This window comes from Podarcis muralis, chromosome 4 (assembly GCF_964188315.1).
Source record: "Podarcis muralis chromosome 4, rPodMur119.hap1.1, whole genome shotgun sequence".
Lineage (NCBI taxonomy): Eukaryota > Metazoa > Chordata > Lepidosauria > Squamata > Lacertidae > Podarcis > Podarcis muralis.
In genome coordinates, this window is record NC_135658.1 from 79,773,169 (window position 1) to 79,800,506 (window position 27,338).

The 27,338-nt window shown below is 43.6% G+C and overlaps 1 protein-coding gene across 6 annotated transcripts in view; it reads right to left on the reverse strand.

Annotated features, from left to right (window-relative positions):
- Positions 1-10,736, reverse strand: part of ATP11A (ATPase phospholipid transporting 11A) — a 107,204-nt gene extending 96,468 nt beyond the window's left edge. For 3 of the 6 annotated variants that reach the window (XM_028728106.2, XM_028728111.2, XM_028728112.2), the window contains exon 1: positions 10,097-10,735. In XM_028728106.2, the coding sequence (XP_028583939.2) occupies positions 10,097-10,135 (39 nt within the window). In that variant the 5' untranslated portion in view covers positions 10,136-10,735. Of the gene's footprint in view, positions 1-10,096 lie in introns of all 6 variants that reach the window. The other 3 variants (XM_028728108.2, XM_028728110.2, XM_028728107.2) reach the window with 2 other exon arrangements.
- Positions 10,737-27,338: the final 16,602 nt, after the last annotated feature.

The following is a 27,338-nucleotide window of genomic DNA, read 5'->3' on the forward strand; positions in this document are numbered from 1 at the left end:
CCTTTAGCCCCGCGGAGCCTCTCCTTGCGGAGGGGTTGCGCGCGGCTATGGAAGAAGGCAAGGCAGCGAGCGGGATGGATCCCGCTCGCTGTTTTGCCTTCCCCTTTAGCCCCGCGGAGCCTCTCCTTGCGGAGGGGTTGCGCGCGGCTATGGAAGAAGGCAAGGCAGCGAGCGGGATGGATCCCGCTCGCTGTTTTGCCTTCCCCTTTAGCCCCGCGGAGCCTCTCCTTGCGGAGGGGTTGCGCGCGGCTATGGAAGAAGGCAAGGCAGCGAGCGGGATGGATCCCGCTCGCTGTTTTGCCTTCCCCTTTAGCCCCGCGCAGCCTCTCCTTGCGGAGGGGTTGCGCGCGGCTATGGAAGAAGGCAAGGCAGCGAGCGGGATGGATCCTGCTCGCTGTTTTGCCTTCTCCTTTAGCCCCACGCAGCCTCTCCTTGCGGAGGGGTTGCGCGCGGCTATGGAAGAAGGCAAGGCAGCGAGCGGGATGGATCCCGCTCGCTGTTTTGCCTTCCCCTTTAGCCCCGCGCAGCCTCTCCTTGCCAGGAGATGCTGCGCAGGGCTTTCCTGGCTTTTCTGGGAGGTGGGGGAATTCCCCCACCTCCCGCAAAACCGGCAGAAGCCGCGCGCACTTTAAAAGGGCTGCACGGCTTCTTCTGGCTTTCCTGGGAGGTGGGGGGATTCCCTCACCTCTCGCAAAAGTCCGCAGAAGCCGTGAGCTCTTTAAAGGGGCTGCGCGGCTTCTCCTGGCTTTCCTGGGAGGTGGGAGAAGGGACTGATGCAGGCAGTCATTCCCTTCTCCCTCCTGTGGAAAAGCCCGCAAGAGCGCACGGAGCTTGTGTGCGGCTCTTGGGGGCTTTTCCCGCCTGCCTCCCCCCTGCATTCGCTCCATAGGACGCACACACATTTTCCCTTGCTTTTTAGGAGGGAAAAAGTGCGTCCTATGGTGCGAAAAATACGGTAGTCTATTGAAGCAGAAGGCAATGTACTCAGATAAGTATTTGCAAGACGCATTACCCAAAATTCTAGAGTCATAGAATTGTAGAGTTGGAAGGTGAACCAAGGGTCATCTAGTCCAACCCCATGCAATGCAGGAATCTTAGCTAAAGCATCCATGACAGATGGCCATCCAACCTCTGCTTAAAAACCGCCAAGGATGGAGAGACTGTTCCACTGTTGAACAGCTCTAACTGTCAGAAAGTTTTTCCTGACGTTTCATCAGATATTTAGTCCTGATGTTTAGAGGGATTCAGTTCTTGAGAACCACTGCTTCTTTTTACAGGACGGAACTTGCCACAAACCGAAACTGCCCAATGAGATTAAGTCAGGCCATTTTTACAAATGTATCTTGTCAGCTCTTCTTTGACACTAGAGCAACTCATCAGGGTGGGAAGGGAAACTGTGAATTTGAATTCTGAAAGTCAATGTTACTTTTAGTAGCTTAAATGGTATAGGCATACAGTATTTTTTTTCTAAGCCGAAGTCATTCTGACAATACAGAATCAAATTGTCCTGCAATGACTGCTGGTCATTAAAAAATTGCAACTAAATACAATTACAAATAAGTCTAAGAATGACAGAATACTTCCTGCTGCACATTAAAAAAAAACTGTGCTGCTGCTTTTGCGCATTTGAGAAGCAATCAGCAATTGCACCTGGACTGTTTCGCTGTGGGATAAATTACATATTAAACAAAACTGGCTTTAGCATATAATAAAGAGCTCCAAAGAGCATTGTCACTGTGCAGAACCATTGGAAGTTACATAATAAATATATGCTATTTTTTTTAAAAAAACCAACCCTATTGTAATTCAATTTAAAATTTAAAAAGTGAATAATGTAGCTAAATACAACATTATCACCTCCAGTGTCGTAATACAGAGACATTTTCAAGGAAACTACAACAAATGTTTGTTTTTATTACTTCAAGCGTAGTTAAGTACAAGGAAACAAAAACGTTTTAAATTCAGTATGCCCTAGCAGTTTCAGACCAAAATCTTAAGGACACTTCAAAGATCCATGACCTCCTGATGTAATTTTATACTTTACCTCCATGACCTGAATAATGCATAATATAAAGGTCTTCCATTATTTATCATCAACCAAAAACCAGAGACTAAATTCACATGTTCCGACGTAGTTCCACTGTGTGCAAGTAGCTGCTCACCTGAGTGTTATATTCATGCAAGCTTATGTATGCAACACACAACTGGCAGCTCCTGTAAGCAGGGATTTCTATTTACTCTTCACTCATTGAACCTGCCATTGCGTCTTTCATCAAGAATACACGTGCTGTCCACAAACCTGCTCCAGAGCGTTGGCTGCAACCTCCGAAACAGATTTTGGGGTACATGGGGGGATCAGAGGGGGAGGGGAACATATCACTGCACAGGCAGAAATCCATGCACAGACAGAATGTTCACTTTAGCATTGACTATAACCAACTGTTCTTATCTCATATTGCTCATATGTTGCTCAATCACAAGAGCTCCAGTGAGAGCAACAGATGAAGGATAGGAGCTTCTGATGAGAAAGCTCTCAGAATTCCAATAAATTGGTTACCGGGGATTCACATCAGCACTACTGTACCTTCTGACAATTCCAGAAACGTTGCTATCTCAGTTGTATACTCAACTGCTATTCTTGCTGCTTGTTTGGTTTTCTGACTCGGCACTCATCATTCCTGAAGTTCATCTGTTCAGCTATTATTCTGTTTTAATTAAGCAGTTTTATACTTCATCTGACTGGTTATATGCTTGTAAAATTATTTCTATGTTATCTTATGCCTATTGTCCTTATGTTAATCACTGTATTATTGTGGCCAATGGCTGGAACAAACAATGTAATTAATATTCAATTTAAGGGTTCCCCCCCCCCTTGTTTTATAAGCCTAGCCAACCACTTTCCCCCACCACAGTCCCCATTAGCTCTTCCCCACGTCCCTCCTTTATTCTGTATAACATATTCACATTTTTTCCAAGCCAACTGCAGACAATGAAAAGCAAGGAGGTTATTTACAAACGAACAGCTAGTTAAGAAATTCTGGACTGGGATTTAATCTTTAAAGACACAAGGTCTCCTAAAAACCTTCCCTGTTATACCTCCCACCCAATTTCATGTTAGTGGACACCTGGATGTTCATTTTTATTGACAGCATTTCCTTTCATCCTGCAAACATGGCCAGAGATGCAGAAGAAGACAGGGCTCCTGCTACTGTTATGTGAAGATACCTGCTGCAATACCTCTTCCACACAACAACTAAAGGTGCCTGCAGCCCTCTGGCCACCTACCCTACAACCTACCCACATCAAAGTCTTAGTAGTTTCTGTGACATTTACTTTCCCCAGCTAACAAACTTTATATTGCCCACTCCTTGCAGGGAATAGAAACATGTCTCTTTTTTGCCTGTGCTTTATGGCACTATGTACACCAATTAACTACAATGGCAATTCTATCTCAAGTTCATCTTTGGACAGGCCACAAGAGCAAGGTAGTTGCATGTACTGCATATCACATGTACGGCTTCTAACAGGTACAGCGCTGTCCCTGTGAATCTACAGAAGTGTCCCAAGCCTTCAGCCCTGCATTTCTGGTTTCTCCATAGCGCATACAAATAGGAGCCAGCAGTTGTAAATTTAGATCATCCTATTACGCTCGCCCTAATGGCGTAGTAGCAAACACAGGGATTCAAAAACTAAATGTGAAACTGGTGTTTGCAGATACCTGTTCAGCCTTAAAGCACAGGGTGATTTGGAGCAAGTGAACTGACACTTTACAACCCAGGCTATAAAACTGCTGCATTCTAGAAGTGTAAGATTACAATGCTAAATTCCTTTTCATGTCTAGAACAACCACAGTTTCAAAGATGGTGATAGCTCATGGGTGGAACAGCCCAAGTTCTTTTTCCATAGGACCTCACCCCCATAAAACACAACACAAAGTTTGCATAGTTTTGAAGTCATAGCACAAATTTCTATACACACAGGCTGGAATTCAAAGCTATGCTATGACATACCTTCCATCTGAAAAAGCATTTCACCTTGCCATGCATAACAGTCCTCCCTCTGCTCTTAGAGAGTGGGTTCTCCCAACCGCCTCAAAGCCAATTTCAGGGAGCATGGGGTAAAGAAGGGAAAGTCCTAATGTTCCCTCAAAAGCCCTTGCACAGGGCTTCCACTGATGGGGCTGGTTAGGTGAATCCCATCCACAGTTATTTTTTTACTGATGAACCTGATCTGCCATCATTAACTGCATTTCATATACTTCTCTCCATTTGGCCCTCTGAAACACTTCCCTATGTAGGCACAATTATTAAATAAGCCCATATACCTGATCCTGTTACTTGATCTGTTTGGACAGAGACCTGCATTGTCTTCAGCTGTTATTCCTTTTTCAGTATTGCAGTTAAGGAAGATTAGTATGCATAAGTGCATTCAAGTTCCCTACTCTACACATGCAAGGAAATTTCCTACATGAGACATTATCTACAGACCCTGTTTATACTCCAAGTATTTTCTTTTCTAGTTACTTCTTCTCAACATTTCTTTCCAGGCTAGAGTTTTGCACTTATGCAGGGAAACCTGAGTTCAAATCTCCTTTCAAGCATGAGGCTTACTGGGACCAATCCTTGTCTCTCCACCCAACCTATTCTATAGGTTTGCTGCTAGGATAAAATGGAAACGGATCCATCCTTGTTGACTTGGGATGTACAAATGTGGTGCACTGCATTTGCCCATGTTTTTAAAATAATGTATTTATTTATGAATTGCCTTTTATATCCATCTCAATGAAATTTACATACATTCCATAAAAACAACCAAAAAAAGTTTTACAAACAATACAAAAACAACTAAAGATGGGTTTAAAAACAGAGGATACATTTTAATCCAACTGGAAAAGCTTGTGAAAAACAAAAATGTCTTCAATGGTTTCTGGAAAATATAAAGAGTGGGGTTCCTGACTTATCTCTGCAGGGATGCTGATCCGCAAAACATGGGCAGCCACACTGAAAGAAAGCCCTGCTCTGAGTTACCAGGCCTCTGATATTTTAAGGGCTTGAAGGTGTAACTCTCCTGCAGAAGAGATAAGGCGATCTTTCAAGCCTGAGCTGTACAGGGCCTTATAAGTTAGTATCTGTAGTAATGACTAATGACAAAATTAAACACTGTCTCCAGTTATTATAGGTTGTAGTGAAGACTCCACCCTTTAACTTGTTCTTGCAGCTACTGTGGTACCTCTGGTTACGTACTTAATTCGTTCCGGAAGTCCGTTCTTAACCTGAAACTGTTCTTAACCTGAAGCACCACTTTAGCTAATGGGGCCTCCCGGTGCCACCGCACCACCGGAGCACAATTTCTGTTCTCATCCTGAAGCAAAGTTCTTAACCCGAGGTACTATTTCTGGGTTAGCAGAGTCTGTAACCTGAAGCCTATGTAACCTGAAGCGTATGTAACCCGAGGTACCACTGTACTTTCATTCTCCTACGCAGCTGTGTTCATCAATAAACTGCCTCTTTGTCTGGGCTTACAAAGCGAGAAGGACTGCCCTATATTAAATAAGAACGTTAACAGCACCAAAACTTTGAACTTGGCCCAGTAACAGATCAGCAGCCCGTTCAAATCCCGCAAACATGGTGTTATATATGCTGGCAGGAGTTTTCTGCCCACAAGCAACCTAGCCACAAACTTCTCTATTTCCTGCCTGTGTTCTCTTCCCAGTTGTCTCTATTGGATTGTAAGATTCTGTCTACTTTTTCCTATGTAACTTGGTAAGCCAACACATACATTATTTACACAGGCCCATCAGTGTATCGGCTCAATAAATATGCCATTTACCTCATCCTAGTTTTTACTTGGAACGCTATCTAAAAGGTCTAAACGCCAGCTTGTAAATTTCTTCACAAGCCTTTTTAAATGCTTTTGTTTCTATTTGGTTGCTCTTCTAGGCAACTTATATGATTTTAAGCCCATTTCAATTCACTCAAATACAGGATGGGGTTGAACAGGGTCAAATACTCTGGAAATTAAAAGTACTCAAGTACATAGCTTGCACCACCTGCAGCATTGTTAAGTTTGGCCACAGCACCTGGAATCTCATTGCATAGCAGGGCTGGGGCGCCTTGGGCCTGCCGAATGTTAATAAACTACAATTCCCATCAGCCCCAGCAAACATGGCCAATGGCTAGGGATTGTGGGAGTTGTAGCTCAGCAAATTCAGGGGGAGGGGGCAAAGGTTTTACACACACCTGGTATACAGAATGAAGTGTGTTTGACTACTGGTGAAAAGTGTTTGTGTGTGCGCGCGCATTAAGATGGAGGATCAGAGGGTTTTCTTTACAATAAGGCTGTGGCACTGTGCATCTTCACAGAAACAAAGAAAGCCTGAGTGTCCCACTAGTGCTTGGGAATTGATCCTGGTGTGTTTATGCATATGCATATGCATATGTGTGTGTGTGTGTGTGTATTGTTGTTGTTGTTTAGTTGTTTAGTCGTGTCCAACTCTTCGTGACCCCATGGACCAGAGCACGCCAGGCACTCCTGTCTTCCACTGCCTCCCGCAGTTTGGTCAAACTCATGCTGGTAGCTTCGAGAACACTGCCCAACCATCGCATCTTCTGTTGTCCCCTTCTCCTTGTGCCCTCAATCTTTCCCAACATCAGGGTCTTTTCCAGGGAGTCTTCTCTTCTCATGAGGTGGCCAAAGTATTGGAGCCTCAGCTTCAGGATCTGTCCTTCCAGCGAGCACTCAGGGTTGATTTCCTTCAGAATGGATAGGTTTGATCTTCTTGCAGTCCATGGGACTCTCAAGAGTCTCCTCCAGCACCATAATTCAAAAGCATCAATTCTCCGGCGATCAGCCTTCTTTGTGGTCCAGCTCTCACTTCCACACATCTCTACTGGGAAAACCATAGCCCTACCTTACACTGTTTATTATTAAAAACACGTGTATTGTGTCTTTTAAGATTATACCCTTTGTTATGTTCAGCAAGTCTTTTATTTCCACCTTGCACTCAAGTGTGCAAGGTGTGTGTTGATGTCTGGATGCTAGCCCACCAAGAAAACGTTTCTACTTGTCTGATTGTGGGTGGGAGGTAGATATGGCAGCATGTTATTACCCTTATCTGTGACGACAGAGGATTACGGCAAATCTACAGGAGTGCTCAGCCTGCAGAGATGCTGTAATGGGTCAACAACTCAGTTTCCCAATAATCTCATGTCTGGCCCTTATGCTATCAAGATACACTGGGCAGTGTATGGGCAGCACCTGCTTAACAGAGGCAATTTTAGGGTAGCGAGACCATTTCAGCCACCCTGGGTACCGCACTGCAGGGGTCACCAGAACAATGCTGTGGATTGTGGAATGAAGCACGCGAGGCAGAGGCCACCAAATGTTAGTCTCGCATAGGACACCACTGAAATTTGGAAGCCCAAAGTTCACCACTGTGCTGACAACCCAGAAGCCAAAGGAATGCCTGAATAAGATTTACAATGGTTGGGAAATCCTCTTACCAGTCACGGAAGTGGTAAAACTAGAATAAAATTTACCCAAAATAGTAACAAATTATGGGTTGTAGCAAATGCTAGCCCTACCCAGAATAGAGCCACTGAAGTTAATAGGCATGACTAACCAAGTTTTATTAATTTCAATGGGTCCACTCCAAGTATATTTATTGGCATCATTTCCGTAGTTTATACACTTAAGACTTTCTTGGCACAAAATTTCTGTGTCTTTATTTATTTAGAATGGAGTATGCACACAACTTTGCCTGCTCTATAGGCTGGCAACTCAAGAAACAACTGGTACGACCACAGCCCTTCCAAAATCCTAAATAATATACAATTAGCTATTCGATGCTCATCTTGACCTACCACATTATCATTCTTCAGCATTTGCAAACCAAGTAACTAACAAAGCAGTCCTGCAAATGTGTGCTCAGAAGACCCACCGCACTCAATGGGGCTCATACCCCAGGTAAGCATGCATTGGATTGCGGACTAAAACCAACCAAGACACACTATTTTACATGGGTTTCCACCCCACTTTTTTAGATAAGAAAGCACACATTGTACCAGCATGCTCAGGAAAACACAGACAACTAAGCAATGGCTGCCTGCCGGAGACAATAATGTATAATATGCCTCAAGGGCTTTTTGTTCTGACCTCAGCGCAAATCATGAGACTATCAGACTCATGACGGATCACTTACTGGAAAGCTTCAGAAAGAAGGGGAGCTTGTAAACAGACAGGCTCCAGAGCCTTATTACATATACGAGCATCATAAAATGTGCATATCTGTCAATCTGTTTACATTGTGGTTTTTCGAAACCTTAACTGTAGGCAAGAGGTTCTCTCTTTTTCTCTCTCTCTCCAGGACTCCTAATAAAGTACAGGATCAAATACAAATTGGCACCCCAATTCTACAATGCTTACCATTGGCTTTCAGCTGAACTAATTTTCCACTACATCCATACACACCTCAAACCAAACATATTTACCATATTTTCCTGACTATAAGATGCCCCCATGTATATTTTTGGGAACTCAGATTTAAGAAAATCCACCCTCGACACTATCTCTGTATAAGATGCCCCCTAATTTTTGACATTAATTTTTAGGGGGGAAACCTAGTCTTACAACGGAAAAAATATGGTAATTGGAAGTAACTTCAGTTACTGTAGGCAGTCATTCTTCACACAATTTTCTGAAAGTAAACTCCACTGGAGTATGTGATGCAAGTATTATTTAGGATTAGTGCGATGGTTTAGTGCAGCTATCCAACCAATTGTCATCTGTTGCTGACCTTCAGAGGCAACTGTTGAGAACCATTTTCTTAATTCAATTTAAAGAGGCTTAAGAAAGTGCTGGCAACACATGTCAATTAATTTTGAGTGTTGCTGGCCTATTAGCTTTCCCCAAGTATAAATTACAGCAAGCAAATCATATGCTGGACTGAAATGTTCATGGCCACACTCTGCCTGGCCAAGTAGAAGGGTAATCTAATGTTATTTGATCAGTTCCAAATAGTTTTCAGCCTCCAGTTGGCAAGAGAAGGAAGCTGTGCTGCCAGCAGTGAAATATTTAAAAAAATTTAAAAATTGCTTTTATTAGAGATTTTCTTGGGTTGCAAAAGTACATACAGCACCTCTATTTTCAGATCATAAGGTTCTTTCTACAGATCAGTTATATTATTTGTAAGACTTTAATGCTGTATAAAGCATATTTTTTAAAAAGTAAATTAGAAAGTTGAAAAAGAGATGATGGTTGTGCCTATGCTTGTTTACACAAAAGCAGTGCTTTCCCCCTAATATATATATATATGTTTAGGGGTACTCTCATTTTCCTACTCATATTGAAATACTGCCCCTCAATGAGGCCAAATTTAGATTCACAAAATGTTTAGGGGTATGTGTACCCCTGAATCCCCCCCAGAAAAAGCATTGCACAAAGTAATCCTATAACATGTACCTTAGTAGTAAGCCACGGTGCAAGGAGTGGGATTTACTGCCAAAAAAATGCACATAGAACCAGGCTGCAAAACAGTGATCCCAAACCCATTTCTTTAGGTTTAAGCCATGCCCAGCATCAGGCTGCAGGTAAGCCAGCGCCAGGTAAATGTGTTTAAAAGCAGGTGGGAGGCCGATTTCCTAAATTCACCTATTTAGAAGCAAACTGCGCTCAAGTGTAATAGGACTATCAACCGTAGATCAGGCACAGCATCTATGAATGGGAAGGAGGAGACGCATCATCGAGGGCTTCAACCCTTCCTTTTTATCGCTAGGAAAAACTAAGGGGAGCGGCGGATCATTTGTCTCCGGGGATCAACATTTCACAGACAGAAAGATGAAGCGAGGAGGGACGCGCTGGGCTTTGCTCCCTTCGGGTCTGCGATGCCCTGAAATTAAAGAAAGCGACATCTTCGCTCGGCTCGGGTGCCAGCGCGCCATGCCTGCGCGCAAGGGAGCGCTTCCACGCTATGAGAAAAAGCCAGGCAAGATTTCCTTTTTTTTTTTTTTTTTTTTTTTTTTTTTTTTTTTTGCTTTGACGCGCTCGGCAGGACGCCTTGGCAACGGCAGGCAGCGCCGACCCCTGCCCGGATACTCACGTATCTATTAATAAGAGTCCTGAGGCGGCTGCAATCCATGGCGAGGCGACGGGCAGCTGCTCAGGCGGCTCTCAGCCTCCTCCTGCGCCGCCGCCGCCGCCTGCTCCTTCTGCTACAGGCGGGAGACTCCAGCCAGGGGGAGCTTCTCTCTCTGCCTCTCGGTCGCCGCCGCCGCTCTGCTACTTCCTACATCCACCACCACGCCGGAGTTTCTGTCTCATGGCAGCCGCAGCCACATCCCTGCCCTGCCTTGACCTGCCGGGGATTCTTGGCGGGCGATTCTTCCGCTCAGTCATGCGTGAGCCTGGCTGGGGCGCCTCGCTTGCCTCTGCCCATGTGCGCTCAGCCAGCCAGCTAGCCAGCCAGCCGTCCCCGGCAGCTCGCTCCGAAAAGGCGGCGGCGGCGGTGGAGGAGGAGCAGCAGCAGCAGGAGGATTATGGGGGGGAACAAAAGGCAACTTTGCTCGGAGACTTGCGCAGGGAGCGGGGTCCCCCCCGCGCTTCAGGAAACTTGGCCCCTAAAGCCCGGCTGCTGCCCGCGCAATGGCTCTCCGTGTGGCGAGCTCCCCGAGAGCCTCGGGGTCTTCTCACTCGCGCTTTGATCTTTCCCTGCTTAGCCAGTCAGCTCACGTCATTCGGTGCGGGCGAGCATGCGCGCTCCGAACTTCTCCAGTACAACAACACACACCCCTTTACGCCTCCCTCCCCTCTCTCTTTGTAATATATTTCTTTTGCACACGGGCGCGCTCAACGTTGAGCGCATTACCTGAAGCTTGAGCCTGGGCTTCGCTCCGTACAGAAGTCACCCGGCCAAGCAAAAATTAAAAAAAAAGGTGGAGAGGCGAGAAGGAAAGGATGAGCTGTTCCACATCCGCCGGTGTGTGTGTGTGTGTGTGTGTGTGTTGCAATAAATGGAGAGCATCAAAAGCCTTTTTGTGCCCTGTGTCTTCTACAAGGAAGCTGTGAGAGCTGCTTTTTGTTTTGTTGGCTCGGCCAGTGGGGGCGTAGAAACAATCCCCGCAACAACTTCCGTCCAACCTGCCACTCCAGGAATGTATATGCGCTGATGGTAGGGGGATTATGCACAGAAGACGAGAAAGGCTTCGTGTGTTGCAGATCTGAGAAAATGGCCAGGGAAGCGCGGCTAAAAAGAAGGGGACCTGCTGCCAACAGGCCGTTTCCGTTTGTTTCCTGAGATCACTCCCCTCGCCCCCACAGAGGTAGCAGTAGCTAGGTGACGGCTGCCTAGGTTGCAGTTGGAGCCCCTGGAGGGAGCATCAGAGGTGAGGTGCTGCTAGAAAGCTTTTGAGCCTCCTGGGAACTCCAGGGCAGAGAAGACTGTCTTGGCGGCTTTGTAGATTTCTAGAACAGGAAAACAACAACGTGGTACATATATTACAGGAGCCAACTTCTGAGAATTTACAAGCTAATAAATATATACACCACCTGCCCTCATCAGCCACAATGGGAAAGGAATCTTAATTTTCCTCTAGAGTAGGAGAGCAGCCGGTTACTACTTGAATATTTCTCCCTTCTTCTCTCAGAGAGTCCTCACAATAACAACACACAGCTTCAGACATCTACATTAACCAGAAGGGAAGGAAGGGCATTTTTTAAAGAGGATGTGGTGGTGAATGACTCAGTTACCCAGCATTTCTTCTGAAGAGGCACTGTGCTGGCTGTGGTGCAAAATGTGCCCACCTGAAAGTGCCCTGAACCCCAGTGGTCGTTCCCACTATCTGAGAAACGCTGTTCTAGAAGCTTGTCCCTCAAACTTCTGTAAAAGGTAAAGGTACCCCTGCCCATACGGGCCAGTCTTGACAGACTCTGGGGTTGTGCGCCCATCTCACTCAAGAGGCCGGGGGCCAGCGCTGTCCGGAGACACTTCCGGGTCACGTGGCCAGCGTGACAAAGCTGCATCTGGCGAGCCAGCGCAGCACACGGAACGCCGTTTACCTTCCCGCTGGTAAGCGGTCCCTATTTATCTACTTGCACCCGGGGGTGCTTTCGAACTGCTAGGTTGGCAGGCGCTGGGACCGAGCAGCGGGAGCGCACCCCGCCGCGGGGATTCGAACCGCCGACCTTTCAATCGGCAAGCCCTAGGCACTGAGGCTTTTACCCACAGCGCCACCCGCGTCCCCAAACTTCTGTAGGTATACTCAAATGTTTCCCAGGGTTTCTACTTGTTTTGCTGGGGCAAAGATTAGGGACCTGTTACGTACAGCAGATGGGAAAGAGGACTGGTGAGAGGTGCCATGCCTTGGAATGTCTGAAGGCACATTATTTCTGGAAGTGGATCCAGCAACTGTGGTAATAAGGACAAATAAGAACCTCCATTTTTGTAATCAAACATGGGCTTTCATAAGCATCTGCTTAGCCTCCTTTCACTTCTCAAACCCCTGCTTTTATGTCCCATTCCAGGTGCCATTGCACCCTCCACATCTGCAATTTTAATTTTAAGAAATCAATACACTTTCAGTATAAATAATACGGAGGTGGGGTGGGGGAGTTTTCAGACACGGTCCTGGAATCTACCAGCCTTTCAGAATGAATGGGTTGTCTTTCAGAACCTATAGCATTTGCCCCATATGAGTAAACAATTGTTCTTGAAGGCATAGGTGGGTTTATTAATCTTTGTGGGGGTTTTATATTTTTGCTAGGATTTTAAACCAGAGCTGATTCTCTTAAAGTATCAGTTTAACAGTAATGCAGATACTGTCAATTTATACACACTTCATAGGCAATTGGATTGACTGGTTTCTCCAAAAGGTTTTTTATTTTTATCTTGGCTGTTTATTTCTATAAATTTAAGCGATTACATGACAAAAGATTCCCTAAATGTTCTCCGTTATGAGAAACCACAACCTTTTGCTTTAATTGAACAAATTTATCAAATGCAAGTCTGTTAATTGATTCGAAAACTTTCAGTCACTTGGCAGTGCTAATAAACAATTATATAAAAGCGCAGATGCCACCACTTGCCCAGTAGATTACACCACAAGATGCTACAGTGGAACTATATGGCAAGCTGATGCATGAATCAACTCTCCAATCCAGATATTCATGATGAAAAAGGACACTCAAGCTACCATGCACATGGTACAAAACAAACACTTTCTCAGCAAGCATATTGGAAAGAGTAACACAAAGTGGTTTGGTTTCAAAGGATTAACCGTGAAAATAAACAGTGTGTGGATACATATTACTAATAATATCACTGTATCACACAGAGCTGCTTGATTGCCAAAGAAAGGCAGCACAGAGGAAGTCATGTGGAAATATAAGTCACTGATTTGTCTTCCTTCAGTTTATGTAAATACTGTTGTGTGCAACCCACTCTCAGAGCAGACTCCAGGAGTTTCAGCCAGGGTTCGGATTGCTTGAAATGAAGGTCAATAGAGACTGTGGTGTCTATAGGGCATGTGGTTTTAATTACACATATATACAACCTGAGCATAGGATGGAAGAGCTCACAGCATTAATACCCTAACAGATCTTTCCTCTTTGTTAGGCATCCATGGAAATCCCAAGCTTCTGGTCCAGCACAGAGTAAGACAATTCTCTGTGTCTCCAGCTTAACGCAGGAAAATATGAAGCAGTATGAAAAGAGTGCCTCTGAACTTGTGCAGATTCACAGCCATGATTTCAAAATCAGAATTATTATTAGATTCCCCAACCAACCTCACCATAACAGTTTTTGTAATTCCTATTTGGATCTAGAGCCTCACACTGACCATGTTGATGCACTTGTGATTTGCCTGAGCTACCTTAGGTTTCAGAAGGGGCTGAAAGCAAGTTGACCCCTCCGGTGAAGTGTTAAACCCCCATGGAATCAGTCCTGAGAAACCCAGTTTGATGGGTTAGGGATTGGCTGAGTCTTCTTCATACATGCTCAGTGCTGTCGTAGTTTAATTCCTTTTTGTTGTTGCTGCTGTTGCAACTCTGTTTCACCACCACCTACAGTTCTCAGAAGCCTGATCCTTTCACATTTACTCAGGAAGAATCCTCACTGAGTATGGGAAGCAGAAATGCATCTTCTTTCTGCTCCAGACAATTACTTCCCCTTTGTCATTTAGTGACTTGATTCAATGTAATGCAATGCATTTTAGAAATGCCTCTTCGGGGCTTATACGCCTTCAGCATTCCAGCCAGTAACAACAGATCCTCAAATATGACAATCTAAAAACCGAGAGAGGTTTTTGCCTCTCAGAAATACCTTTAGAATCCCTTCTGTTTTCAGGGCATCTGCCTACTATGCAGATGCATCAATATACAGATGTCACGCCATTCTAATTCTCTTTTACATCAGGGACAAATAAAGCTTTTGGGGTTCTAACCACCACCTGAAGGTGTTAATGGGCTGGATTAAGGCTAACAAACTGAAGTTCAAACAGATAAGAATCTGATAACACTGATAGTCTTTACTTGGACTTTGTTATTTTCACCCATGTGCAACTGTACTCATTCTACCTGCCTATTTTATATTTTTGTGGTTTTTTTGTTTGTTGTTAGAATTGTTCCCTCTGTTTTATATACATTATAAAATTAGATTGAAGATAACCTTTCCAAAACAAGAAACAGACAAGAATGAGGAAGATTGAGCCCCTTTTCCAGAGTCAATCTGGTTTGGATGATGTGGGGAAAATAACATGTTCTCAGTTTGGGAATGCTCTGGAATCAGATTTACACAGAGATAACCAGGTGGCAAGAGAAGTCAGAACAGGAGTTCCTCTGCTCAATTCAAATTAATAATAATAATAATAATAATAATAATAATAATAATAATAATAATACCCCACCCATGTGGCTGGGTTTCCCCAGCCACTGTGGGCGGCTTCCAACAGAATATTAAAAACACAATAAAACATCAAACATTAAAAACTTCCCTAAACAGGGTTGCCTTCAGATGTCTTCTAAAAGTCAGTTAGTTGTTTATTTCCTTGACATCTGATGGGAGGGCGTTCCACAGGGCAGGTGCCACTACCAAGAAGGCCCTCTGCCTGGTTGCACACATGCTTGAGAAAGTAAGACATGGCTACAGTAAGACATTTCTTAGTTACATCAGTCCTGGGTTACTGGAATGCAGTCTACATAGTATGAGTGTCCCCACCCAAAAGTCCAGTGCAGGCAGGTAAGGTCTATTACTTGTAACTACAGGTTGTTGACTATTTGCAGTTTATATGACTGAACCCCTCATGCCATAACATGGTGCCAAAGAGAAGCAATGAGGCAATGAGAAATGTGTTGTTTGTGATTTACTGCATTGCATGGGATTGTACATTTCAGAACTACTGTAACTTCTAACAACTTGATTTATTTGTCCATTTCGCAACAACAGAGTAAGGCACTAGAAAGACAATTTGTCCATTGAACAACAATACTAAGTCAAATTAAAAACTGAATTTCACACCTTTTACACAGAATCTGTCTTGGATTGATGAACTTTTTTGGGGGCGGGGTAAATGCTTGGATAGTGTTCTCGAAGCTACCAGCATGAGTTTGACCAAACTGCGGGAGGCAGTGGAAGACAGGAGTGCCTGGTGTGCTCTGGTCCATGGGGTCATGAAGAGTCGGACACGACTAAACGACTAAACAACAACAAATGCTTGTCTGTATATAACATAAAGGAGAATAAAACACAAAGTGGGTCATTTTTTAAACAAAATCTGGTATCCTTGAAGGTCTTGGCCAAATCAGTCAATAACTTCTTCTATAAATTTGTTATAGGAATAGTTCTTCAACTTTTCTTTATGGGCAACGAACAAACACAAGCCAGGCAATTGATCTCCACTCATTGTCAAATGTAGCCATGTTTTCACCCAGCACAAAGTGCTTAAGGACTGTTTATTTGTACATGTTTTAACTGGGAGGGAAAGTGCTCTAAAGATGACTATTTTAACAGTAGGGACAGTTGGGTGTGGTCCAATAGTTCAGGAAAGGCTCATGCTGCACGTCACACAACGTTTGGCATGTTTCTTTCATAAGTCTTTCTGTCCAAGTAACAGATTTGTCCCCAAAGTTTTCAAATTTGTAAAGTTCCTGAATGGAACATACAGCATGACATATGTATACATATGGAGAACCAAGAGAAAGCATGCCTTCAAAGCTATTGCTTGAGTTGTACTAAAATGTATGCATTCTAAAATGTATGCATTAAGACTCACTTGATTAATCAGCATAAGACTTATTTAAAATTTAGTAGGAGACTTAAATTTTGTTTTTATATTTGGGGAAACAATGGGAGGAAGGAGCAGGGTAAAACTGCTGTCATTAATGCATGCATGCAATTTATAGGCTGCCCTGTAACCAACATTCCCTGGATGGCTAACGGAGAATAACACAAATAAAATCCCACTGAAAACAACATTATACAACCAATATGGGACCATGATAAAATCATGAATCACTTTGAAACAGAGAGCAGAGGAAAATAAACTTTGCGTGCATGAGCACAGGGGCGTGCCTAATTTATTTTCTTTGCCCTACCGTGACATATTTAAATTAGTCTCAGTGTTCATGTAGCAGAACTGATAAGAGGAAGCAACCAAAAAAAGAAGCCCAGTTGCTTCAAAGACATATGAGCTGGACTCTACCTTAAGCCAGCGAAAAATGTCATATAAAAGAGGATCCAATCACACTGTCCCTCCAGGCAGTGGAAGATACAGACAAGATCAAAGAGGCACTTGACTTGACTTGAAATGCTCAGTTCCAGGAAACAAATTTTTGAAGTTGCATTAGAACCAGAGAAGGAAAAAGCCCATCAGCGTGCCAGAGTTCATCCTCCTCTCACTTGTTCACAGGATCAAAGGTAGCAGCATTCTTAATACAGCAATCAGAAATGCTAAGCTGTGAGACTGCCTTTTCCATGAGACAATAACCTACAAATAAATTGAAGATTCAGATAGTTTTAGATTAATAGGGTTAGCTGATTGATTAATGGAACTGAGAATAAAAAGCACCCTTTAAATTTGATTTTGTTACAGTGTGGTAAAAATATATATTAAAGATGGCTTTTCTTCTGATGTTTACAAAGGATGTTTATACCTGAAGGAGCGTTTCCACCCCCATCGTTCATCCCAGACACTGAGGTCCAGAACTGAGGGCCTTCTGGCAGTTCCCTCACTGCGAGAAGCGAAGTTACAGGGAACCAGGCAGAGGACCTTCTCGGTAGTGGCACCTGCCCTGTGGAATGCCCTCCCATCAGATGTCAAGGAAACTATCTGACTTTTAGAAGACATCTGAAGGCAGCCCTGTTTAAGGAAGTTTTTGATGTTTGATGTTTTATTCTGTTTTTAATGTTCTGTTGAAAGCTGCCCAGAGTGGCTGGTGAAACCCAGCCAGATGGGCGGAGTAGAAATAATATATTAGTAGTAGTAGTAGTAGTAGTAGTAGTAGTAGTAGTAGTAGTAGTAGTATTGCCTAACATGTTTATCCAGAATTAAGTCCTTCTGACTCCCACATAAGTGTATGTAAGGTTGCCGCTCTAACCATTCAGAACATATACAAATGAATCAGGTTTTAAAGCACGTGGATTGAACAGTGCAATCTTACGCATGGTTACTCAGAATCACACAGTTTATGAATTACTGCCCTGCCCTACGCACATTGGCTCAGAAGAAAGTTCTTTGCTGTTTACTCTGAAGAAAGTAGGACTTATTCCCAAGTAAGTGATAGTAGGAACATAGCTAAACTAAACAGCTAAGCAAACAATGGCTGCAGATGCTTTTATTAGCAAAAATACACAAGTGCCTTTGCGGGAAAAAGTACGTTCTCTCTTTGCTGATCAGGTGAACTGCTGATCATAAAGTGTAATTACAGGGATGTTTAGGTCCAGCCCTGTAAAATGTCTCTGACACCAAATCAGGAAGAGTCCTGAAAATTAGATTTCAGGGGTCCGATATATTGGAATATTATTCTGTCCAAGTCCCCTTAAAATGATGGGGTATGCTTGGAAGCACTTTTGTGCTCTTGCGCAGCTTCTGTAGTTTGTGCCCCAAGATGACAAGCAGAGATTAAAGTATTTTCACAGTAAAGTCATGCTGTCAGCCCTGTTTTTTGTCCATTTCTCCAAGAAGTCAACAAAAATTAAAATCATCTACATGGGGATTTTTATTTTTTTTTACATATATAAAAGAAACAAAATTGGTCTAATACCAGGCAGTCCCTCTGGTGCCACACAGCAGCAATCCAGACAATTTCTGATCAAGATATCTTAACAGAACCAGTTGGGTTTACCATAAACCTTTTAACAAAACCTAAGGCTTCTGTCCTCAGGCTTGATGTGAGGATGAAAACAACCAGTCTGGGCTTCCAATTAAATGGTTTGGTTATTTTTACTCAGTAACATACATGCTTGTACATAACCATCAGCTAAAGTAGACAATCTGTTTCAGAGGCGGCAGACAGCATTGTTTGGTAGTTTAAGTGCCGTTGGTTTTTTGATGTACAGTGGTACCTTGGGTTACAAACGCTTCAGGTTACAGACTCCACTAACCCAGAAATATTACCTCAGGTTAAGAACTTTGCTTCAGGATGAGAACAGAAATCGTGCTCTGGCGGCGCGGCGGCAGAAGGAGGCCCCATTAGCTAAAGTGGTGCTTCAGGTTAAGAACAGTTTCAGGTTAAGAACGGACCTCCGGAATGGATTAAGTACTTAACCCGAGGTACCACTGTACTCCAGTGCTGCTTAATGATTGATTATAATGCTTTGACCTTGTGGCTCTCCAAGTGCCAACACAATCTCAGCCTCAGAAAACATAGCAACACACCTTCTTGCCCACTTACCGCATCTCCTCATGCCATGGGGCCCATGGCATGTCTCTCATTGCATTATTCACCACCAATACCAGTTCTGCTCCCATAGTACCTAGAGGTTCTAATGCAGTATTTAACTTTTGACACCAGATAACTCCTTTGATCCTAGTTAGGGCTTTAAAACTGACTACACAAGTAGTATTACCATATGCTAGGCTAAATCTTGGAGGTTATGCAGGGGCATTCAGATTAGATGTAATGCTATTAACAATCATAGCAACAGAGAGTTGTGCTATAGCCTTACAAACAGAACCACACTCTGTACACTGCTTCACTTGGAAACTTTAGAAGATATTGATAATATACAATCGGTCCGCAAAGCAATACTAATTAGCAAACGATGCTAGAACTCTTTTTAGTTTGAAAGAGCACTTGATGCAAGGAAAGAGCATTACTGGATAATAGAAACTTAGACTGGAAGTCTCTCCCTTCTATTACCAGTTGTACGGGCTTTAATTCCAAGAACTCTGTGACTCACTGCATGTGCCTGAGGGAATTTTGTACTTCTGTGTCCTGAAAAGCAATGCCACGCCACATGGTTGCTCATCCATTAAGTATCCCAAGTGAAATGAGAGAGAATGCTATTGGCTCTTTTAATTTTGCTCCTGGGTTCTTTCCCCGTCATCCATATTGGTCAGTCGGTAAATCACTTGGGCAAGAAATGGCGCAGATCTGTATAGCAACTTATTGCAACTCTGACAGTTGTGAAATGATAACTCATTGTTGTCTTCTTACAGGGGTAACCATGCTGGTAAGAGCCACCCAGAGTGACTGGGGCAACCCAGTCATGGAGAGCATGTTGTTGTTGTTGTTGTTGTTGTCACCAGTCTTCCTTTAACATAAATCTCTCATGTGCTGATAGAAGAGACTGTTTTCATGTAGCAGAAGGGGTCATTATCATTATAATTAATGCATTAATTGTCTTCCACGCAATCGTCTCAAGGTGTCAGAACTGGACTGAGGAGAAATTGTAGAGACCACCCCCCACTCCTCTTGCACCTTCCAGAGAAGAGGAAGACAGTATAGATTTATAACAGTGGTTTGCAGAAGAGGGGCAAAGCTGGGAGATAATGGGAGGTGGGGGAGCAGCAGAGCTGGAGCAGCTGGCTGACAGTTATCATTAGAAAACATTCCAGACCCCCTTCTCCCAGAACCCGGTGAGCAGTGAAAGTGGTAGAGCAGAAAGCTAAAAGGAAAATGGCCTTAAGCTGTTGACGACTGAGAGGGAAGGGGGAAGGGAGGAGATTACTCGGATCAATGCCATTATCCGAGAGGCGACATTTCTAAGCCTCTCTCTGCGAACATTGAATAACATACATTGGTAAGAGCTTCTTGTCTCTCTATTACTGGCAGTCTGCCGTGAGGAGGAGGGATCAGATTCCCTAAAGCCTGACACAAGGTGATGTACAATAAAATTGGGGGGGGGTTAAAAAACAATAGCAGATATCTTTAAAATAGAATGAAAACAGCGCAAAACACACACTCATGGCTAAGACCTAATTATACCCTGTTGGGAGGGGGAATGTTTTCAATTGTTTCTGGAAAGTACGGATGGCGGATACCTGCCCTATCTTGTCCTGATCCAAGTTACTGCAGAGAGGGCTTCTGAGATCTTCATAACTTGCAGGAGAAACTCATCTGCAAACCCCAGTGTTCCACTGGGGATATAAGAGATAAGGCAGTCTCTCAAGTAACCTCATCCTGAGCTGTACAAGCGTTATTTGTTAGTACCAACACATCAAACTTTAATGGGGGGGGGTCCTTAAATAAATTGAAACTGTGTCCAACATTTGTCTGAGATGTACGTAGCAGGAATGTTTTATGGTTGGGTTTACAATATGGTTGTTTCCTCAGAAGAATAGTACGTACTTTCTGATTCCTTTCTAACTTACGAACACTAAATATCTGAAATCAGAGATGGAGAAACTTTGGCCGTCCGGATGTTGGTGGACTCCAACTCCTATCAGCTCCTGCCAGTGTGGCTAATGGTCAGGAATGATGGGAGTTCACCAGTCTCTGGAAGGTTTGCATTAAACGCACAGACAGGATTGAAACATCAACAGGTTGGCAGATAACATGAATATCTTGCAGCAAAACAAATCTCTGGACTGGTTCACAAATATATACCTATTGTTTGACTGATATGTATGTGTGTATATCACTGGCCTAGATCCATTGAAAAACATTAACTGATGTGGTATTAAAGTTCTATCTGTAACTACTGCCCCTTGAAAGAGCTCTTTAACTTTTCACACACAGTTTCAATACATTCAGGGTTCCTCTTGTTCACAGGCTGAGTTTGCTTCATTTTTAATGCCGCTCAAGTCTAGGGATCCAATCGTTATGAGAACACTTTATCTGAGATAAGAGATATTTATTGACTCCTTTGCAGTAAAGACACAATCCACACCCATGGGGGAGGGGTGTTATCCTGGCTATAAACAAGTCCTACACTTCGATGCTAGTGGGTCAGGTGCCAATCTGGTTCAGCGTCATCAGAAGTGTTTAATTACTGCTGCTTGCTCCATCTGTAATGTGAACTTACTGACGTTGATCTCTGTGCCCAACAGCACAGATACTGCAATGTCAACTTCTCTTCCTATGTTTGTTGCATCCTGTGCCCACCCTTGGCTTAGAGACCAACTAGCATTGATAATTAATCTGTTTTAATGTTGATAACCTTGCCATTTTTTTCTTTTAACAATCAGGTCTTTTGTTCTTGCCATCTCTTCCTTTACCACTTAGCTATTTATATACCAACTGCATCAGGAATTATTTTCATATGCATCTTGCCAACCAAGTGTTAAGCAACATGTAATTGTTTATCAAAGAGACAATCCTAAGTACAGTATACACCATTACATAGGCTGCATTGAGAAGAGCAGCATTGATTTTTGAGTAAACATGCAAAAGATTGCACTGCTAGAATATTGCCAAATACAGTGGTACCTCGGGTTACATACGCTTCAGGTTACATACACTTCAGGTTACAGACTCCGCTAACCCAGAAATAGTACCTCAGGTTAAGAACTTTGCTTCAGGATGAGAACAGAAATTGTGCTCTGGCGGCGCGGCGGCAGCGGGAGGCCCCTTAGCTAAAGTGGGGTTTCAGGTTAAGAACAGTTTCAGGTTAAGTACGGACCTCTGGAATGAATTAAGTACTTAACCCGAGGTACCACTGTACTCCCCCCCCCTAACTTGGATCACATTAGAAATGTCACTTTTACTGAGGAGTCTCTCTCTCTCTCTCTCTCTCTCTCTCTCTCTGTGTGTGTGTGTGTGTCCCCCCGACTTTTTGAATTCTAACACAAAGATCCAGTGTAGGGAAACAGACTGAAGCAGTACAGTACACTTTGCAACAGAAGAAGCAATCCTGTGGAAAGCAACCCAATCTCCTGTATCAGGAGAACACAATCCATTTGAGTCCTGACCTCATCCTTATTGCATGCCTCAGGCTAAAAGAAAAGTATTATTGAGCCTGTGGAATGACATTTATTTACTTAGAAAGCAGTACTATGCTAGGATCTAAAGAGGCACTTAGGCACACCTACTTTGTGTGTACCCAGTGAAGAGTTTATTTATTTCAACACCAGGTCCTCATGCCTTTAAAACAAAGACAAAGGTTGGCAAACTTTTTGGGGCCTGTGGGCACATTTGGAATTTTGAGAGTGCACCACGGGCACACACACAACCCCCCCCCCCGGTCGGTTTTCTTTGCTTGCCTTCTCAACCGACAGAAAGAGAAAAAGCACACACACATATGTTGTTTTTTCCATAGGGTCCTGTAAAAGTTAGATACAGTAGAATTAAAACAGAGCCTCTTGAATTTGCTTTATTTTACACAGCATCTCCTTAAAAGCCCACCACCCAATTAAAACTTACATTGGTAGACTGCAAGAATCGTAGATCCAGTGCTTGCCAGCACTACAAACGCATGGATTTGAGGCATGGATCCTCAAGGATCTTAATGATTTTTTAATTTTATTTTATATAGGATGACAATGAAAGCATCAACAAATCCATAGACTCAGATGGGACATGATTTGATGGTGGTTTCCAGATGATCCTTTGTAAAAAATATAAGGATGCATAATCTGAGCCGCGAATCCATGTTTTAGTGCCTTGGCAGTGCCAGATCCCAATCAATTGCAATAAAAAAAATTAAAAAATGCATAGCTTCAGCTGTGATTTCCCCTGCCTCCCCATTTCAAGAATTAAAGAAACAATGGAGGCACTTCCATAGAAAGCCGCTGGTGCTTAAAAAATATCTATAAGCATTGTTTTATTTGAACATTATCATTGGAAAGAAAGAACTAAAGCCCTCTGGTAAATGCGTTTCTACCTCCTGTTGACTGATCACTAGGCTAAGATCACTGAGCATTAAATTTAAATGGGTGACATTATAAAATATTCAGATAATCAGCTTATTATGTGCACAGGGGTCTCTGTTGGGCCAAGTCATTTTACTGCAATGGCCCCATTATCGCTTGCAGGATGCAGCTGTACATTGTGTAATGCGATACAGTCATGCTTAAAGTTAATCAAGCAGGCAGTAAGACTATCAGTCCAGTCCTTGATATGTTTAATTGTACGCCCCATTATTTCAGCAGTGTTTGTTGCCAAGTAAGAATGCTGAACCTTGCAGCCTATAGCTTCTAGATCAGAAGCTGAGAAAACTGAGATTTCCTCATTCGGTTTTGGTCCAGCGGATCTGGATTAGAATATGGGGTGGTAGCAGAACTCCCACAAGTGCTAAAAAAGGGATCCATCACTCTTGCTGTAAAAGTCTACCCACAGTTATAACATGTATGCCTCCTCTCATTTTCAGCAAATATTGTCCGCTGAGCATATTACTTTTGCATCATGGGATAATATGGGGTTAGTTAAGTTACAGCAATTGATACCCTAGTGCCAGACCAAGACCAAGCCTGAGGCAAACCACAAAATGGTGCCCCACCCTGCTAGAAAAGATGAAAGAGTGAAGCTCTACACCAGGAACAAGGGCTGAAGTAAAGATCCGCATTGAGAACAAGGGAGGAATAGAGATCTACTTGTGGTGCGTTCCTTGGAGTGCCAACTTGGCCCCGCAACCATGGGTGCTATGCAGCATGCATGGCCCTGGCACCAAAATGTGTGGGTGCCCAGCCCCTTCATGGGGAATTTTGTGGGAGGTGGCGCTGTGGGTTAAACCACAGAGCCTAGGGCTTGCCGATCAGAAGGTCAGCGGTTCGAATCCCCACGACGGGGTGAGCTCCTGTTGCTTGGTCCCTGCTCCTGCCAACCTAGCAGTTCGAAAGCACGAAGTGCAAGTAGATAAATAGGTACTGCTCCAGCGGGAAGGTAAACGGTGTTTCCGTGCGCTGCTCTGGTTCGCCAGAAGCAGCTTAGTCATGGTGGCCACATGACCCAGAAGCTGTACGCCAGCTCCCTCGGCCAGTAAAGCGAGATGAGCGCCGCAACCCCAGTCAGCCATGACTGGACCTAATGGTCAGGGGTCCCTTTACCTTTTTTACAGGCACCCAGGGCCCCATGCAGTTGGCACCTATGCTTGGAGGCCAGATCCACTGCGCCTGTGTACCTTGCCACCCGAGGCTGTCGCCTCATCTTGCCTCATGGATAGGCCGACCCTGCCTAGAGCATTTTCTGCTCCCCCCTAGTATCATCCCTGACTATTGGCCATTCTGGCTGGGGCTGACAGAAACTAGAGTCCAGCAACATCTGAAGCGCCACAGGTTCCCCATCCCTGCTCTAGGATTACTTCTCTCTGATCATAGCCAGTGCTCTTAAGACCGTAAGCAGGGTTCCCAACAGTGAAAGCAAAAAAATTAAAAAGCTGTTTCCCACAACTTCTCTGCTGCCACCTGGTGTTCACAGTATAGTAAATTACACGCGATACCTTTGAAGCATTTTCGAAGCACATTCTCTCCATCATATAATTCTGAGCACTGCAGCTCACCCCTTCACAGAGTTACAATTCCCAGAAATACTTAACAAACTATAGTGCCTAGAATTCTTTTGAGGGCAAAAATGTGCTTTGCTTAGTGTGGCATCTATGCATATTCACAGAGCCCTGCCATAAACAATTCTAGCACCTCTTTGTAGTGCTTGCTAATACAGTAGTAGCAATTTATGGTTGGGAAAGAGTCACATTTGTTCTTCATATAGTCACCTTCTCCCCTCACATGTAACGTGCCTTTTAGAAAATTGCTGAAAATATATTTAATTATAAGCTGGCCAAATAATAATTACAACCTTCATAAAACAGTGGAAAGGTAGAAAGAAGAAAATTGTAAATTAAAGAGTTATAATTACAGGCTGCCTAGAAGGGTGTTTTTGGTGCTACAGTACAAAGAGAAGGGTTTGTTCCCACCTGGCAGTGGTCTGTCCTGATGGCTACTTACGTTCAAGGTCCAGACAGGTGAAATGGAGAAGAATGCTGCTCAGTCAGGGCTTCTCTTGGAAGTAGTGAAAGATTCTCCCTCCCTTTGAGGAGAGCCCCTGAAGCATTGTTTGGGGTTTTTTATTCACTTCAGTATGGCATTTGTTGAGCTGTTGAGAAGCTAAAACCAAGGCTGCTCTACAACGAGCACATTTGACTGCAAGTGTGCTTATTTGAAATAAACAAAACACACTTCCACATACATTTGTTTAGGACTTGAATCAAACGAAGTGAACTGCAGTCCATGGGAGCTTGCACCACAGGCAACTCCCTGTTTACGAGCTGCACAGGAAGTGGCATAATAATAATAATAATAATAATAATAATAATAATAATAATAATAATAATTTATTTGTATCCCGCCCTCCCTGGCCAAAGACTGGCTCAGAGTGGCTAACAACAAGTAAAAATAGCACAGTGTACATAAAATCACACAGTCAATTAATTAAAATGCATTCTAAAATCAATTCTGAATAAAATTAATGGCATCCATTGGGTTAGAGTTCTATGAGGATTACATGGAAACCAAAGCGCAGCTTATGATTGGCTGCAGGAAGCTCCTACAGCCAATCAGGAGCCGCAGAAGCCCCATCTCATTCTCCCTCTGTCTCATTATTGATACAGGTCAGGGTGGATACAGATAGTCCACATCCTCCAGGAACTTCTGCAACTGCTTAGCTGAAATTCTCTACCACCTTTCCCAAGAAGGGAGTATTCACAGCCGGGTGGTAGTTGTGATAATTGGCTTCTTCAAACATGGATGCACTACCACCTGTTTAAGGACAGCAGAAACAACACTACTTATGTAGACATGTGTTCACCCCCACACTGGACTCACTCAATCACTTCCCTCCATCCCTGGACTAGTTTTCAGAAGCCAGAATGGACAGGGATCAAGAGAACAAGAAGCTGGTTGCATCACTGCAAGGTTCCCTATCCACATAAACTGAAACTCACCCCATAAAATACGGGAAGGTGCTATATTGGACATCTCAACAGGAATTGCTACAACTTTGGCATACAAGACACTATGGAGCTAAGTAACTTTATCCTCAAAGTGCTTTGCAATCTACTCACGCAGTGCACTCCAGAAGCCCACCCACCACTTCTGGTCTGCCCAGCCTCTGGACTGCCTGAAACAACTCTGCTGGATGGTTCTTTGAGGACGCAATGGAGGCAGCAAAGTAGTTCTTCTATTTCCTAGTGATGCATTAAAGCAAAGCCTTCCTAGCTCTTGGAAGTCAGCCCAGTTACTTGGCAAGTGCTTCTTCTTCTTGGAAGGATGGAGTTTGGTGGTTAGCAGCAAGGCTGGAGGAGTGCACTTTCATGTCTCCAGTCTATAGGAATGCTAAGCGCCTGCCACTCTGGGCATTCATTCTCTTTCTGCCCCACCACTGCACATAAATTAGTGTGTTGCAATAGTGTCTCAAAAACACTTCACCTCAATAAGCTGGAAATCGCAAGCATCTCTGGGCACCTGGCCAGGGAGATGGAGGCCTACGCATCTATTGGGTTATCTTTAATTTTAAGGAGCTATCAGGGCTCAGGTTGAAGTCTGTACAACTTAGAAGGTATAAAGGAGGGTTAGAATGAAGTAGGAAGTGAGAACAGCAAGTGTAAGTAAATACAACAAAGCAGGTGGCAAAGCAGAATAAGCACCTTAAAAGCAAAACAAAATGACAGGCTGGGATGGGTAAGACTCCCAACTAGTTGTTTTTAAAGTACTGTTGGTGTTGCTCAAGAGTTCGAGATTTTTTATTATCTGCTGGTAGATTTTTAAATGCTGTGTTTCATATTCTTGTTACGGTTTTTATCTGTATTTAAAAATGGTTTTCATTATTTTTAATAAGACCATCTTATATACTTACAGAAGTTGCAAATAACAATTCACAAAAGCAAAATAAAAGATTTGCAAGTATTCTGGTGTTTTTATTGTTATTGTTAATTGCCCAGAGAAATGGTTCTTGGGTACCTTGCAATCAGGGGACCA